The 18,461-nt window shown below is 38.6% G+C and overlaps 1 protein-coding gene across 1 annotated transcript in view; it reads left to right on the forward strand.

Annotated features, from left to right (window-relative positions):
* The window catches only part of RPS6KC1 (ribosomal protein S6 kinase, 52kDa, polypeptide 1), a 39,359-nt gene that overhangs the window by 9,218 nt on the left and 11,680 nt on the right, over positions 1–18,461 (forward strand). The window contains exons 2-5 of the mRNA XM_009081105.1: positions 1,878–1,925; positions 3,576–3,708; positions 12,181–13,755; positions 14,027–14,116. Coding sequence (XP_009079353.1) covers positions 1,890–1,925; positions 3,576–3,708; positions 12,181–13,755; positions 14,027–14,116 — 1,834 coding nt within the window. The 5' untranslated portion in view covers positions 1,878–1,889. The remainder of the gene's footprint in view (positions 1–1,877; positions 1,926–3,575; positions 3,709–12,180; positions 13,756–14,026; positions 14,117–18,461) is intronic.

Here is an 18,461-nt window from a genome sequence, read left to right on the forward strand (position 1 = left end):
GAGGCCAATTTATAATCATTTAGTCAACACCTGTTTGGGAGATATTGACAGTCAAAGGGCACATTTTAAAAAAAAATCACATATGTTCTCGTATTTATTTACTCAATGTGAAAAGTGTCTAGTTAGAAACAAACTTGGGAGAAGAGGAAGGAAAGTGACTATAAACACATAGACGTTCCCAAACCGTTTTTATCTTCTTTTGGCACCTCATGTAAAGTTGCTTTTATTCTTATCTTGTTCTGTTGGTTTTCTTTTGTTGGTTGGTGTGGGGTACTTTTCATTTTAAACTTACACCTTTTGGTTAAGCAAGGATAGCAAACCCAGTTTTACAGTTGTTATGTATTGAGCTGGTTTCCACTGTTTCTGGAAGCCCCAGGAAAGAGGCCTAAAATGTTGTTCGGTAAACTCAGCAGTCTGGGGACATTTGTCTTTCCTTACTGTGCCCTTGACATGGAAATTGTGTGTCATTCCTTTGTAAAAAAAAAAATCTCAGTAGCGCCAGCTTCTGTTGATTCCCCCTTAGCCCCCGAAGATGTAGAAATTGGGTGCAACCCTAGTGAGAGGAGGTCTTTGAAATGGAGAGTTGTCTGTCACTTTATTTATTTTGATGAGATTTGATGAGAGAGAAATGATGAGAAAAGATTTCAGTTCTCCTTCTCTTGCTTGAGATGTGATGGGGAGAGATGGAGAGCAGTGTTTTGAATGTGGTCATCCCAAGGAGGAGAAGTTGCTACTGCGTGGGGGTAGCCAGCACAACCCTGCCTGGAGAGCTCCTCTCCTGGCCCAGCTGCCTGGGCCTTCCCCATGTCTCCGCCTCACCTCACTGTGGGCACTGTATGGGAAGGATGTTTCCACAGTTCCGTTGGCATGTGGAAAGTCAGCATGTCAACCTGGTAGGCATCACCCTTTCAGAGTTAGCAGGGCATGGCTGCATCACTGCCCCACACAGCAGGGACATAAGGGAGACTGTGTGTTGTGTGACCCTTCTATCCCCTGAAGAATCCAGCACCATGTTAGCCCTTACTTGTCATTCCTCTGCAAGAAGTCTCATTTGATGCAAGCTGACTTGGTCTTCACTACGGCTTTTCTATTGACTTGGAGTTGCTGCATCTTGTCCCTTTTAACTCGGAGTTTGGTAGCTCCAGTGTTGGCATTCAAAGGCCTTTAGGAGTTTGATTTTGCAGCCTAAATGTTTTGGTAATACTGTATGTGAATGTACTGAACTGGAAGTTTGCAATATCTGTTGTAAATAAACAGTGAGTGCACACTCTTGTTCCTAGAGGAGGGTTGAGCTTGTGCTGCTCATGTAGCTGTCTTGCAGCTGGTGCTTTTCAAGCACATCTGTGTTCTTGGAGTTTTGAAAACAGTTAGTTCCTGAGCAGGGTGATTTGAAGATGGAGATGCGAAGGGTTCCAGCATTCTACAGATGCATTTACCTAGATGTATATACACATCTATATTTTTGTTTGTTTTGTTTTCAACACACAAATAAATGGAGCTTGCTGAGAGCATAGTTGCTTCTCTCATTGCTGCGTTTCAAGTGCTTTCAAGTAGAGATGATGCACCACTAACAGAGATGCTCTTTGCAGCTGTAGGTGTTCTCCTCTCTGCAGCAAACTCATCCACACTGTTCTCCCTAAATAAATCCTCTTTTTTTGGTGTTACCTTAATAATAGACAGCTATATCCTCACTGATATTTCTTTCCTAAAAAAAATAAAAGACTCCTTATCACATCTGTGTGCTGCAGGGTTTTAATTTTTAAAAAAATAATTGCTGGTAGCACTTTGTAAGAATATTCAAAATTAGATTTAAGAACTGTGTTTTGTTAACTTACTCTTGTGAATCTCAAATATTTCTCTGAATACTTTTTGCTTAGGTTTTGCTTGTAATGGATACTAGAACACAGCAGACTTTTATATTGAAGGTGAGTAAAATATTTTGTTATTTATTAATAATCTTTTATTATATGGCCTCCTAAATTACACCATCACACAAAGATTTGTATGTAATACATAGAGTTATCCCTGCAATATATTGTTCTGGTAATACATACATCCCTCTTTAGTGCACTGGAATTCTTTTTTTGTCAATATTCAGTTACATTCCCTTCCTTGCCCTGTAACATCCCTAGTGCTCAGATGTGCTGATTTAGTCACTTGAGCTGGCACTGGTTATTGAGGCCAACACCTTAGCAGGCTTTGGTAAAGAATCACAGATTTAATGTGCTCTTTAGAACATCTGTAAAGCCCTGGTGGTTCAGGACATGTGCAGGCTGCTGCTGCAGGTTAAAATTCTCCTTAACCCAAGTGCATCCACTGCACTTTGTGTTTGGTCTTCTTTAGCTGAAGAATATGATATTGGCCAAAGTGGATTTTGGATCAAATGGGTGACTGGTCTTACTCAAAATTGTTTCCTTATGTTTTACATCAATGGGCTGTGAAAACTGAGTTTAATGTTACTAACCAACTGAATTAATGAATAGTTAATTGGTCAGAATAAATTTTTTCACATTACTCTTTTATGTTTCAGAAAGTGTTCAGATCAAGATCCCAATATGCTCAGAGCATCTGTGATGCTGAGAACTAGTTTTGTTACGAGTATTGTTATTGTGGCCATTATTTCAGGCTCCCCTTGACATGAATTCCACTGCTTATGGCAGGAAGGGCTGAAAAAAATTGTGTCCCAAACATGAAGCCATAATTAGTTGTTAACATTTTGTAACTTTGGTTCAGATATGCCTTACAACTCTGCCTTAACTTTGTGCGTCTGACCTTTGAATTGTCTTAAGTATGTCCTGCCTTAGCTTTGTGCATCTGACCTTTGAATTGTCTTAAGTATGTGCAGGATACAGAAAACCTGTTTGTTCCTCAGAAAGGTTTATTTGTGAATATTGTACATTAGAACCTCCCATTATCTGCTGGGCAGATAGGGTAACATTGAATTTCCCATTTAACTGCCTATGTTTATCAATATTGTAATAGGTCACACTATTGACATAATTTTTTTTCTCTTTCTCTCTCCCCTCCCTTTCACCCTCCCACATCAATTTTTTCACTTCTGGCAACTTCATCTCTCTGCTACCTCCCAAAAATCATTGCCTCTCAAGGAAACTAATCCTTTCCTTTCCTTTTTGTTGCGGTGGTTGTTGTTTTTAGTAAAGTAAAATGGAAATGTGAGGATTACCTGTAAGGCTAAGGCATCCTTTTGTCTTTAGAACTTGATTGAATTTTTTTAATAGTGTCTTTTTTTGTCATACACAAAAATAAAATTTTGAAAAAAGGTCACAGGGAAATAACTGAGTGTCATCCTGATGACTTAGTTTGAGAGAGATTCTAATAAAAACATTGACCCATGTAATTGATTTTAATGGCAGCTTTGTGCCATCTTCTGTTCTCTGGAAATGCGCCAGATGCCATCAGCACAGCCTCGGGGGACCGAGGGGCATAGAGCAGCAGATGAGTGGTTTCTCTGAAGCCCAGAGTAACTCGGATAGATTAGTTTGGTTGATAAACACAGAGCACAGCAGGCTCCAAAGGCAACTGAGGGTACAACTGACCTTTTTGTTCTCTGTCAGGGTCTAAGGAAAAGTAGTGAGTACAGCAGGAGCAGAACGACCATCATCCCCCGCTGTGTGCCCAACATGGTGTGTCTGCACAAGTACATCATCTCCGAGGAGTCTGTCTTTCTCGTGTTACAGCATGCAGAAGGTTTGTCTCTCGTTTAAGCATATTGTTGAAAAGAGTCAAAGGTTTAAGTTTTAATCGATGGTACATTTCATTGTCAAATTAATCTCTTACACATCTCGTTAAAATATTTTTAGTGTGCCTAAGAAATGTCATGTAAGACACTCCACTTCCTTCCTCTGTCCCTCCCTCTTTTCCCCTCTCATTCTGCAGCAGATCTGATTCCTGTTTCAAATGGCCTCAAATCCTGATGGGTTACTTGAATTGTAGCAATACTGAAAGCTTCCAACTGTTTATTTTCTACAGGAGAGTGAGTGCTTTAACTGCAACAACTATCCGCATTACTTATAGTACTGTCTCAGAGATAAAGTATTTGGCTACTTTTTTAAACTTTGGCTAGGAAATCTTTTTAGCATCTGAGAGTTAAAATGGCAATAATTTAGCATCTCTGCTAAAAACCATGAACATTTGCCTGTTGGTTAATATTGCATAGTTTTTCTGATCTGGATTTTTAAGAAAATAGCTAGTGGCATCACACAGGAGTTCAAAGCAGCACCACAGAGTTGTGCCTTCAAACTATTTATAAAATTCCTGTTAAATGTACAGGGAACAGGTGGCACAAAATAATTGCATTTTGATTTTTTTGTCTAACACCTGGATTTAAATATTCCCTAAATGTAATTGCCCATATTTGTTTAGAATGAGTGCAGAATATCAATTTTGAGATTGCTAATAGTTCTGTCTTTAGGAAATGTTAATAATTCTGTCAGAATGGATGATGTGAAGGAACTAATCTGACATATAGAGAAGATAATTTTATTATGTTGAATATTATTTCTCTTTTCCCTAGTAACTTAGATTTTGGCTTTTTCATGAACAATTTGTCACATGAGGCCAGCTAAAGTTAACTTTGCAACATGAATGACTGTTTCTGCTATGTGTGACTTAATTTTGCCATGAGCAGTGATGCATGAAGAAAAGCCTCACATTACAGTACTGCCTGCTGGCAATCTCAAGGGTTTACAGTGCTGCTCTCTACAAGGCTGCTTTTCTTGAGGTGTGTGTAATTTGGCAGAATGACTTGGAGATTCTCACCTGAACTGTGATCTCCACATAATATGGTACATTTTGTTTGAAGGAACAGTATTAAAAAACCAACCTGAACTGTAGAAACCCCAAACCAAACAAAAACCCCACCCGTAACCCTGGTCAGATACCAGCTGCCCTTAAGGCTAGCATAGTGAAAGAATTGGAGGCAGGATAAAATAATCATTTAAAAAACTTTTCCTAGTATTTCTGCAGTTTTTGAAGACCTACAGTTTTGCTCTTCTTTTCAGGAAGCACATTATTCCTCAAGATGGATGGAAAAGTGGGTAAAGTAGTAGTGGAATTTGGGGTGGAGAAGTAGTCAGACGTAAGAACAAAAATTTTAAGTAAGGCATAATGTGACCAGTTGCTGAAGATGATCTCCTGGAAGTGATAATTTTATTATGACAACAGTGAGAAAAATGGAGACATTGCATGATCAGAGCTCTTTCATTTAAGAAAAAAAGCTTAACATTTGGAATGAATGAGGTGTTGTCCTTAAAAAAGGAATGACTTTCTTCTAGTTGAATTTTTACATGGTCACAAATCCAGTGAAATGTGCTTTGCCTGAATGTCTTGTTTTTACCAACATTGTCTGTAACATGTTTTGAGTTCTGTGGGGGAAGGATTTTTGGTTTACTTACTGCCTCCTAAATGAGGTTTGTGCCACACAGAGCCTTGTGCAGCACCCCACACCATTGGTTTAATTTGCCAGCAGTGAAGGCAATGTCTGTAAAGCATCCTCATTTTGGCTGGCCACTGAGGAAATATGTACTCAGAGTCAGCCACAGCTATCTTGCCTCTCTCCCAGCTGTGGGTCAAAGCCATGCAAGTAGGAGACATGAGAGGGAGATGGGTTATTTTGAGGTATATTGGGAGAGAAGGTACAGATGAGATATCAGTGCTTTCTACAGGGAGAACTCTGAAGGAGAACAGGAAGTAGGGAGCATGGGAGAAACTGGGGAGCATTGCAGAAAGGATGGAGGACTGGTAGGCTGTGCTGGAGAAGAAGGGGAAAGGTGCAGGGACCAGAAGGGATTTTGATGTGGGTGAGGGCTGTTGATGGTAATACACAACACATGAGTTCACTTGACTTGGTCTTTCTGAGGTATAAGTTGTGAACTCTGTAAGGTTTTCCCTCACTTTCTGGTAAGGCAGTAAGTAGTTTGGAAGTGAATTCACTTCTATCCTTGTTTGCAAAGGACGGAGGTGAATCCAAAAATGATTGAATTTTCGACTCAAAATGATTCAAAAATGATGATGTGCTGTAAGGACTTCTCTCTGATAATCAGGGAATTAACAAGGTTAGTTTCATTAAGGATAGACTCTTGCTTTCATGAACTTACTGTCTGGGCTCAGAACAGGCAAAGGGAGAGGAAGAGTGATATATTCTGCTGTAAAGAGGGATAGCTGAGTTAAAAAGGGATGAATAAATTGCCCAAGAATGTATACAAAATGTGTATTGCAGGTGTAAGGCCTGATCCCAAATCCCTAACGGGGGCAGTAATTTTGTGTTGCTTCTAGAACTGCATGGCCAGTGCACCTCACCCTGTCTCAGGAGACTGATGCTGGAAAGTGATTTGGGAGAAAAGCTTCTAGCTCTGCGTGAATAAAGTATAAATAAAAATAGGGCTAAAGTTATGCTGTATTATATGCAGGGACTTGTCTTGTTCACCCCACTGATGATGGTCTTAATCACATCAGTCTTATGTGGGTAGTACTCATCTTTTAAATTACAAGGATAATAAAATCAGGAATCCCTGTAGATAGAGCTGTCTTAAAATTTCACCCACCTCAGACCAAGGTATAAATAGAGAAAGTGCTTGTAGTTAATGATGGGAAAGGCTAAAAGTTTCTAGGACAGTACTTCTAAAATGATGGTCTCGTGAAATTCTATTCCATGACTTTATGAATGGTTTCAACATTGATACTCCACATAATTCTATTCCAATAGGAAAGAAGATTCTGCCAGTCAAATTTATAAGTGATGGTGTTTTATTGTGTTAGGTATGTTTGCTACACCATTGGGAAGTTCAGTGGTAAAATAGTAATTTAGGTGGGCAATAGCTTGTCTTACAGCAAATTCAGAGTTTTTAATGTTATTTATAGACACTGTGTATTTGCTGAGAAGCTCAGTGTTTGCTGTTTGTAGTAGATTTTAACTGCACATTGAGTGCAGCACTATTGGGTTTTTTATGGAATTCTGCAGGCTTGACCACAGGCTCAAGGCTAAGACTTTTTTTTTCCTTTTTTTTTTTTTCTTTTGATAAGTCATGATGCTGTTACATGTTCAGAATCAGTGAGTGAGGTCTTGGGTTCTCTTACAGGCTTTTCTTATGGCCACAGTTGGAGGCTTCAAGGATGTTTCCGGAGCACAAAAGTCCATAAAGTTATCTTGTAGCTTTTGTTGGAAAGCACTTGGCAAGTTCTAGTGTGTTAGAGAGCCAATCTGACGTTAATAAGGCCTCGCTTCTTCTTGGCACTACTAACTCCAGAAATTTTAGAAACAGATGCTTCAAAAATAGGCTGGGGGGCTTCCATGGGACATCAAAGTTTAAGTGGCTGTTAGAAGCTGTCAAATCTCTTTAAGCATAAACAAGCTGGAGTTCCTATCAATCTGGAGAGCACTCAAGAAACTTCATGCTGAAGAGGCTTGCTGCACACAACAATTGATCGACAACAACACGGTAGCATTCTGGCTGGCAAAGCTGGGGATTTGCCTTTAGGAAAGGAGATAATACTAGCTGTAAATATTTGACAGCAATCAGAAAATGTAGGAAAGGTGATATGGTCCTTGGCAAGTGACTTTTTCAGGAGGCTGCTTTGAAATAATAGCTTTTGCTCAAAGTGCTTTGGGAAGTGGGAGCTTTGCCTAAACTAGCAAACTTTCTATCAGACCGTATGTATATGACTGGTGTTTGTAACTACTGTCATGTTAGAGATTAGGTGGGAGATTAGCCTCCCATTCATGTGTACGCTGCAACTCCACTGTAGCTGCCATTGGGATGCTGTGAAACATTATTGTTGTGCCTTGGTAGTTCCTGTGTGTCTAGTTCCCTTTTGGCCTAGAAGCTGCACAGGCATAATTTTATGTGGTCATTGCATGACCATAAAGAAGTTTGCCAGTAGGCATGTCTTTACTGAAAAGGAGGACAGTGATTCTGTGAAAATCATAAGGCCATTCCTTTTCCAACAAGGAAGGTTATTAATTCACATGAGGTGCATGATTTAGGATTGCTACTCCTGGCCATAAAAAAATTCTTATGCAGTGATGTGTAGGGAGTTGGGCCCAGTTTTGGAGAATTGTTCAAGCAGATGTCTTTCAGAACTCTGTTTTATCCCCCTATCTGATTATAGTTACTTGGAAGTCTGAATTGTTCACTTTGAATTTGTTTGGGATTTCCTAAATACAATGACTGCTGCGTTCTTAACTGCATTCCAGTTCTGCAGGAATTGGACTATATCATCCTTCAGAGTAAACTCATGGGCCAAGCTAGCAAGAACCCTTGATTTATATTGGAGTATGTCTCCTTAGTCAGACAGTCTTTCAGGATGTCAAGCTGAAATGGTAAGTGTCTGAAGACTGGGTGAGGATAAATCTAGCTGGTCATGAATTTTTGTTGTCAGCTAGAACAAAAGCATGTTTAGGATACTAAATTTGATGATCTGTTAGGTTTCATTTTATCCTGTGATATGTACTATATAGTCTCTATATATTCTTGTTGATGTTCCTGGATCAAGTGCTATTAGTAAACAAAAAGCTGCAGAAATGTTTGGGAGAATATAAAAATATTATGGAACTATAACAAGATTCCTAGTTGACTTCATCACTTGTTCACTTTATGCTGAAATTTCCTGTTGATTATTTTGGACCCTAGCTTTTTAGATTCTGCCTCTGGAAGCAGAGGTATAACCTCCAGAATGGTGGAAATGTGGTTAAGTATGGCACTGCTAATAAAAAATTTTACACTGATTAACTGCAGAAAAATGTGGAACTTGATGATTTTCATGTGCTAATAAAACCACAAAGAATGAACTAGACTGACTGTAGAGTCAGTTCATGGTAGAAGAAAACAAACCTAATAATTAGTTAGGTTAATACTGAAATGGTATTAAACACTAATAAACTTTAGCTTAATACAGTAGCCTTTATAGTTATTTAGTCTGTTGGACTATTTGACAATGACTGAAGCTTGCTTGTTTGGATTGATTTATGTAATTTTAGTTTTTATAGATTCCTGATACTATATTAGCATGGCTTGCTAATGGGTTTTCTTGATCTTACACAACACATGGGGAGAGGGGGGAAGATTATTAATATGTCATTCATAAAGGCATAATTACATACCCAGATACAAATATCACTTTTGTTTGACCCTGGATGGGACATTTTCAAAAAGGAATAAAATTGTTGTTTTTCACTACAGAACACAATTATTGAATGGCATTTATTTACGTATTTCCACTTGACCAGGAGGCCAGTCTTGAAATATTTGTATGTAAACACATTTGGACATAATAATTTTTTTTAATTTACTTGCATTTAACTCTAAGCTGGAGTTGCAGTAAGTAGTCATTTCCACTGTGATTTCTAAGTACAAGTCATTACTAATGAGCAACTTCTCTTTAGAAAGGTAAGATAATACATTTATAAATAGAAAATGAATTATTGTTGCACTTATCTCTGTTTTCACAAGTGGACAGTGGCGAATTCCTGAACACTGTAAGAATAAAGAGTTGGGGTGGGTTTTTTTTGTCTTTTGCAACTTTTAGGTTTGCTAAAAGTGTTTGAAATCGAACATTTTTAAAAACATAGCCTGAACCTCTTGACTTTTCCAGTGATTTTTCTGTGGATTTTTGAAGGTTCCATCTCAACATGCCATTTTTCCTTCCTTAACCCTTCTTGTGTCTTCTTTCTTCAGCCGCAATAAGACTGAGTAGAGGCCAAAATCTAGTGGATCTGGGTGAAATCTTGCATGAAGTGAGGGGAAAGTGTCTCGTGATAACTGGAGTTGTCATGAGAACAGCTTCATGTAGCAGTTGGTGAAAGCTAAGTTGTGCATGGATAATTCTTGCTTTTTTCATATTGCTGGGTAACCCTGCCCATTCTTAACTTAATATAGGGGTACGAAACATTTAGGTCAGTGAGAGCTGTTCTGGTGTTGCACATAAAAGCACACCTGGTGTCTAGTAATGACAGTGGCAAGAGATCACAGGAATAAGGTTTTGAGCTTTCTGCATCCCTGGGTCAAAGCTCAAAACAGGCCTCCATTAGAAATACTTTTTCTTCCACTTGCATCTGAGGAAGCACTGATGGTGTTAATATTTGCATTAAAGCCATGCCCGGAGGCTGAGGTGCTGTTGTGCCAAGCACTGTCCAAAACTCCAGAAATCTAATGTGAGTCTTCATGGATCATGATCTGTGAGCACACTTGGAAACCTGAGATTTGTGTTTCCATAAGAAATTTGTGAAGCACAAGTTGGGAACACTATTATTATGAAGATGGAAATATTAAGCTTGTCCTAATTAATATAATGCAGGTGGGATGAGGCAGCTATATTATTTTTAAAATTTAACACTGTAATTTATTAAATGCAGCAGGGGCCTGGTTATCAAATGAGTTTTTTGTTGTTTGGTATGAAATGAACCTGAATGATTCCATGCCTTGTTAATAAACTGGGCCAAGTTATTTTATTTAAATGTTTTTATTTAAAGAACGTTACATACAATAATTTAATTGAAATTTTAAAGGATAAATGTAATTATTATGGATGAAAGTATGAACAAGAAGAGAAACTCTTTCACACCCGTATAAAAATACCTATATTCTTGCTTTCTCATTCTCTTTTCTGTTGTTTTCTCTCCCTGCCATCTCATAGCAAAAGCATGAATAAATGTAAAAGTGTAATATTAGAAAAGAATTATTGGTGTTTATGGGGTGAACAACTTCTGCCTAATCAGTTTAAGACCATTCTGACTTGGTGCTAAGTCCATTTGTAGCTTATGGCAGAAACCATGTGGATTAACAGATCTAAATTGTCATTTTTACCATTGGATTCATGCTGTTAGAATTCCCTCTTAATATTTTAATATACTTAGTTTTACCACAACCAGTGAGGTTTTATTTTTCCCCTTCAAAAACAATTCTTGTCTTAGCCAGCGGGATGGAGGGCAGGAAAACTCCACATTATATTATTCAAATTAATTTTTAAAGTTTCAAGGTTTTTCTGCCTTTGATAAGTTATATTTGAATTACCTGGGAGTATAGAAAAATTGTTCCTAGGCAATGATAAATAGTTTCTTCTTTTATTGTACTTTTTAAAGGAATTTTGCCTTATACAGAGAGTGTTAAAAAACCCCCCAAACTATTAAAGACTGTATTTTGGAAAAATATAAAACTCTGTTTTATCCAAATAACTTAAAAAGAACCCAACAACCCAAAACTTTGCAGATGCCCAATGGGCTGGATACTTATTTTTTTCTTCTACAAAGATTTTGTTAGAACTCCTGCATTTTCCAGAATTTCTGTACAATCTTTTAAATTGAAATGTCTTGACTTTGCATTTTCCCCTAAGTTATCAAAGGAGACTTGCTAGCTTTAAGCCAAATTCTTTGGCACAGTCAAGAGATGCAGTAACTTCTTGATTTATTTTGTGCAAATTATGTTTTGAAGTCTGTAAGCGTTTTTAATAAGTAGAGGATTTGGAAACAAAAAGCATCCTGCTCTGTATTTTTAAAATGTAGCTATTTCTTTTGGGGCTCTAACTTTCTTAAAGACTGTGAATGAACTTGTTTGCCAGTGTAACTTAGAGTATTGATAAATCCTTGTGTGGTGCAGCAAAGCATAGAAAACGTTTTTTACTTCTGAAGTTAATGGGAGAAATATATCAATATTTAACTAAAATACTCACTTCTTCAAAGAGAGAAACAGATCCTTAAAATGTCCTGCCAATAGGAGGTAATTCCCATCCCCTTACTGAAATTCTAACTTGTTTTTAGTTCATTTCCACTAATGTTGCTCATGGCTTAGAGCTGTGATACAGAATTATTCACTATAGACAGAACTGGTGATGGGCACTAAACCATTTGATCTTCCTTAGTTTTTGCTTTCTTTTGAGACAGCAGATGGAGAGTAGTGACCACCATGCAACTTGAGACAGACTCTGAAATGAGACTTCACTGAAGTTTAAAAACAAAAAAGCAGCAGCTTAATCTCAGATGAAGCTCTTTAAATATTTATGTAATAATACAAATCTACTTGAAATGCAAGTTGTGGTTCCTGGAACGATTGCCGCTGTGGACATGAGGATATAGTGTATAGCAACAGAGAAGGTGTTTTCCTGTTTCATAATGAAACCAATTCTATTTGAGTGAAATTAAGCTTCCTTTTTTTTTTTTTTTTTTTTTAGGAGGAAAACTGTGGTCTTATGTCAGTAAGTTCTTAAACAAAAGCCCTGAAGAGAGCTTTGAAATTCCCGAACCTGGAACATCCAGTTCAACAAAAATTTACCTGGAGCAACCAACACCTAGTCCTAAAGGAACTGGTAGCAGCACCGATTCCAGAGAAAGCTGTGGGGAAAGCATGCTGAAGGTGGTCCCACTGAAGAGCAGCCTGACACCAAGCTCTCAGGATGACAGCAGCAACCAGGAAGACGGCCAAGAGAGTTTGAAGTGGATGGACTCAGGATCCAGCTCAGAAGAAGAATGCACTACTAGTTATTTAACATTATGCAATGAATATGGGCAAGAAAAAGTTGATTCTGGCTCTCTAAATGAGGAGCCAGTGGTTAAACTGGAGGGTGAAGGTCTGCATACCAAAGAGAGAAGTTGCTTGCAGAAATGCAGAGGTGTTGGCAGCGATAACTTCACCGCTCAGGTTGCACCTCAGGAACAAAAGCTTTTTATTGATGACGCTGAGTCAGAAATAGCTAGCTCTACTAGAATATTGGACTCATTGACGAAGTCAAAGAACAGCCCCATGGAACTCTTCAGGATAGACAGCAAAGATAGCACTAGTGAGCTCCTGGGGCTTGATTTTGGAGAAAAGTTACATAACCTGAAATCAGAGCCTTTGAAGCCATTGTTTTCTGTCCCAGATCATGACAGGAGCTTGGATGCCCTAGAAAGCAAAATGGGTGTGAGAGCTCATGACACTGTAAGCAGGGGTTCCAATGACTCTGTGCCAGTTATCTCCTTTAAGGATGCTGCTTTTGATGATGTAAATAGCATTGATGAAGGGAGGCCTGATCTCTTAATAAACTTACCCGGTATGTCTGATGAAACAGAAGAGGTAGCAGTCTCAAGGCCAGCAAAGTTTACAAAAACTGATGGGGACATGTTGGAAGTAAAGTTATTAGAAACACCTGATGTCTTGCAATTAAATAATTCTGTAGAGCCATGCAAATCATTTGATCAAAAGCCAAATCATGTGACACCAGAAGTGGGTGATCCTTCCCACAGGGAAGCAAATGGACAAAGTGGTGTCACTCAGGGAGCTCTTGGGACACTCTTTACATCTGACCAGGAGGTAGGTGGTTCAGAAGATGGAGCTCTGTTTCAAGGTCTTGGAGCCTGCTCCTTAAATGTGACCAGCAAAGAAGAAAGTTCATTTGTTTCCAACCCGCTCTCAGGTGCTCAAGATGTTAGCTTGGACAGAGACACATTAAGAAGTGAAGCAGTGTTGCTGTTTTCCAATCAAACTGAAGACTTTGGGAAAGAGGAAACAGACTTGGCTTTGTCACCAGCAGCTGAAAGTAAAAAGACAGCACCAAAGAGGGAAGACAAAGTAGTATCAGGGGAGAAGGAAATACATCAAATTTTTCAGGACCTCGACAAAAGATTAGCGATAACCTCCAGGTTTTATATCCCCGAGGATTGCATTCAAAGATGGGCGGCTGAAATGGTTGTAGCCCTTGATGCTTTACATAGAGAAGGAATTGTGTGCCGCGATTTGAACCCAAACAACATCTTATTGAATGATAGAGGTCAGGAACTTTTGCAAATGCATTTCTTTTTATTCGCTGTTGCTTCCAATTAACTGAGTAGGCGTTTTATCTTGTAATTAGTATCTTCATTTCCTGTCTAGAGCTTCATTATCAGTGCAGCAAATTCACCCCCAGTAATAGCTTCTAGTACTTAATGATGCCATTATTCTTAATGATACTGTTTTTAGCTACAAAAGGAGTAATTACAGTTCACTTCTGCAGAAAATGGAAGGGAAAAATGTTTTGATTTCTCCTGTCGTTTTGTTTTTAGGACACATTCAGCTAACGTATTTTAGCAGGTGGAGGGAGGTTGAAGACTCCTGTGACAACGATGCCATAGAGAGAATGTACTGTGCCCCAGGTTAGAGCAATCACCTACAATGTTTCACTTGGAAAGTAGATTAGCAGCTTTCATTTTCTCATAGAGTCTCTGTAGCATAAAGCTTGAGATCATGCAATATCTGAATTTTCTTTACTTCTTTTTCCTGAGTGTCTTAAAACACTACAGGGCTCATAACTGCTTTATTGTTGAGCTGTGGTGCTGTTTGTTGTGTCATTTCCATAAAGTGTAATTGTATTGACTGTCTTGTTTAAGCAAACCTAAGGAATGTCCTGTTCTCTTGCAGTTACTTGCTCTGTGTGAGTACATCTGGGTAACTGAAAAGAGCAAATGAGGGAAAGGGCAGACTGAAAAGATGACACTAAGAGCCTTAAAAATGCAAAAATTTATACGTGCAAAGAACAAGGGGGTCGGGGAGAGAATCACAGCGGTGTGAAAAATACAACCCTAATAGGCTCAGAGATGTCTCTGACTTTTTTTATGAGCTACAGTGGGCTTTGAAATAGTTTAGAGAGCTCTTCTCTTAGAACCACTTTCATCAATCATGAGGGTGATAAAATCAATATCTCTTGGGTTTTTATAGCACCGATGGCACTTGAAACTGAGCCCTCCCTCTTTTCCTTGTACCAATTTAGTTTCTGCTAATACAGTGGTCAAATGGTAGTGACAGCCAAAAATCAGGTGCTTCACTTACAACTACAGATTTTAAATATTTCATAGCTGGCTTATAAAAACTTTGTTCAGAGTTGAAATTGCTCGGGTTTTTTTATTCTGAATTTGAAATGCCGACATAAGTTTCTGCCGAGTGCGTGGTCTGGACAGGCATTGCAGCTTGGCATGCAGGTAGTGTTCTCAAGCTCAGAGTCTGCAAATGTGCTCAGAAAAATTTAGAATAAGAGTTACCAGCAGTGGAAGTTTTGAACTTACTTTGGCATCAGGTGTTTATTCTGTGTCATTGTTCCGCAACTGAGATATGCAGTAAGGAACTGTCTCTGTGAATAAAGAGACGAACAAAAATTTGAATGCCAGCTTCTTGAGATAAATAGTAAGTAAAGTCTTGTCTATCCAGATGCAAGTCAAAAGGGTAGGTATTACGGAAGAGGATTGTTTTTACCTATCAAAGCAAATCCAACACCTTCATTCTACCCTCATACCACCTTAATTCAGGAACAAGATAATTGGGGAATCCCAGCAGTTCTTGTGGTTGTTAAACAGAAATGTGTCCTGGCTGCCAACATGTGTGACAACCTGTTAGAGGTGTTTTCCCGCCTCTCTAACCCAGCCTGGAACAAAGCACTCCCTAGTTGAGTAGCAGCAAAGATGGAAGTGCAGCCCTTTTCCCACCCTGTCATCATTAATGAGCTGTGAAAGTCAAAGCTTAATTTTTCTGTACTTTAATGAGGATCCAAAGAGAGGCTTTTTTTGCCCCCTAAGCCCCAGCCAGCCAACTCCTGCAGTAATTAAGTGTTTAGGGAGTAGCTGAAATAATATTTAGAAGTCCCCAAATGCAAGAATAAAGTTTTCCATGCCATCATTATTTCCACCTCACAGCACAGGTGTGGTATCCATCCGGGCCTTTCTTGGTTAAGTCACCCTCTCCTCTCCACCCTCTCTGCCCTATCCCAAGCTGCAGTTTGCTTTGTGTGTCTCTAACTGGTGAGCTACAAGATGCAGATTTGCAAATGCAAATATTAGGTATATTCAAGATGGATCAATTGATACTGCTTTATGATTTTTACCTTTCATAATTCTTGCTCTTAATGTCATCTCTGCAAAGCGTAGTCGTATTTTAGAGTAGCTATTACATGTTAATTTTTATGTAGGAGAGGAATACTTGGTATAACTTAGGAGCACAAAATATATTTTGGAGTCAGGTTTTGTGCCATTCCGTTTTGAGCAGTGATTCAATAATGGTGTATAGCTGATTCCAAAGCAGCTTTCTGCTGCTGGTAGATACTGCTTTAGAACTTTTGATCAGTGTTAAAAAAGTAATCATGTTAGTGGGCTTTCTCTAGGCTCCAATATTACAGGGGAAAAAAAAGCCTTATTTGGATGATATTTTTTTAAATTTTAAGGTGTGTACCGTGTCCCTAGAACTCATGTCTCCCCTCTATCATGATAGCATAGCCCCTCAAACTGCTTTTGAAATGATACTTGTGCTTCAGTTCGTTACGCTAAGAGAAACTGGCAAGTTTGGGGGTTTCTTATATTATTTTTAAGTTACTTATAAAAACTGATTATAAATGTTTCTCACAACTTGGTTTTTTTTCTGCTGAAGGAAGGGCTGTAGTTTTGTAGAGGTGAACAAGTGATGTTCACAAAATTTAATCAGGTCTTATGATTTCTTACCATAATGCAACACAGTGAATGGATGAAGTGACTCAAAGTGAGTCTTTATCTTGTTTTGAATTTTCAGTGTTAGGTGCTGTGTTGCCCTTGGGTAGTCAGCCTTTCCTCTTCTTTTCACTCATCACTGAAAGATACAGTGAAAGTTGCATGTAAAATTTTGTCTCTGTGTGTTTAGCTAGAGAGTTTGAGATAAAATAAGATTTGGATGTGGTAACTTGTGTGCAGGAAAGGGAAGGTGTCTATCTGTCTTTTAGGGACTGGTGTTGGAGACTGAGAACAGTGTCTTGGTCTGCAGTTCTTTTTCTGAATTGATTTTTGAGGAGCAAACTTGGGAGGCAGAAAAAGGGGAGGATGAATGTGAAATTTAAACGGATTGCAGGATGTCTTCAATTTAAAATAGGAAATTGTCTTGCAGAACTATGTGAAAATTGTAAAAATGTATTTGAAACAGTTATACCTTTGTAATTGGTGATGTTTCAGGTGTTACTTTTTTACAGTTTAGAAGTGTAAAAGTCCTTTGCAGTAGAGTGCATGAGGAGGTATTAAAATTTTAAGTTGTTTTGTTGACTGAAGGAGTCTAAATTCTGCAGTTTATGTATGAGAAACTAATTCCTGGAGGGGCTAGGGATAGTAATGTGTTAATGTGTAAGTTTTTCAGACCCAGGAGAGAATAGATGTCCACCTACATGGAACTTGCTTGATGAGGTAGGGTTTTGTGTTTAAGGCTTAGAGTACCCCAGGGCATAACCTTGCATGAAAGTGGAGCAAGGTAGTATTGGTATGGTGGATGGCATGGACTTGCTCAGCTCTTGTTACCCTACAAAAAGTGGAGAGGCAATGTGACTGCCTATGTTGAAAAGGCATTATGCAGTGTATATGTAAAGTCATAGAAATAAATGCAAACGTTATAAATGCTGAAGTGTCAAAAAGATGAGGGAGTGGGTAGTTAAAAAAGCAGCATACCATTCCCTGTGAGCAGTATAGTTAGTTTTGTATGATATAGCAATGATCATTTTATATGGTGCATACATTAAAAACAGGGCTGCATCTGTTGCAAGCAGCAGCACTTCCCTAGTGTTGACAGGAGGTGGCATTCTACCATTAATGGATTTTGCTCTTGCACTTGCAGGCGCTAATTTCTCTAACTTCTCCCAAGAACTGGAGACAGAAGATGCGGTTCATTTGTAATGATTTGCATATCAAGAATTATATTCACAAGCTCAGAGTCGTGGTGTGTTACAGTGCTGTTGAATCTGTTGGTAAAGCTGGATATCTCTTTACTGCTGTATAGTTCTACTCAATTAAACAAAAAGGTTCGTGCTGAACCAACTACGGCAACAACAAAGCTGCCTGCAGATGCTTAAAAGTAGTGCCTGTGCTCTACTTTGATTAATGGCCAAACTAAATCTTTGCTGTTCACCTATGATAAGTCAAATGTTGTTTCTCTAACCCACAAGGGAAATGATGGATTATAAATCATCCCCTATAAACTCAACACCACTTCAAGTAAAACTGTGGGGGGTTTGGCCAAGAATAACCTATTTGCTTTTAAAGAAGAAATTAAGCCCTTGTAACTGAGAATTTCTGCTGCATTAACATGGCAAAGGTGACTATTCTGAGGTTGATATGGTTTTTTTCCTTTAACTTTCCTCCTCTTTATAGTAACTTTGTTTACTGACTGTTTTAAAGTCTGCTAAGCAGCTGATGTCTGAATACAAAGTTATTAGCAGATCAGATGAGAATGATTCACTTCTGTTTAAACAGCCCTTTGCTCTCCATGCCCCCTGAGAACTCTTATCACATATTTGTCCAAAAAATCCCCGCAAAAACTAACAAAAAATCCCTTGCATTATCCACCTGCCTGGTGGCTGATAGTATCAGCAATGTATCTCTTTATCTCTTGGTTAATGTGCCTTGGTATTCTGAAGGGGGGAAAATTCCAGTAACAGATTCAATTTACACGGACAGAAACTTGAGCAAATGCCAGCCTGGCAGGGGGGCCATTATTCTGCTCTAT

Source organism: Acanthisitta chloris, unplaced genomic scaffold (assembly GCF_000695815.1).
Source record: "Acanthisitta chloris isolate BGI_N310 unplaced genomic scaffold, ASM69581v1 scaffold8138, whole genome shotgun sequence".
Taxonomy (NCBI): Eukaryota; Metazoa; Chordata; class Aves; order Passeriformes; family Acanthisittidae; genus Acanthisitta; species Acanthisitta chloris.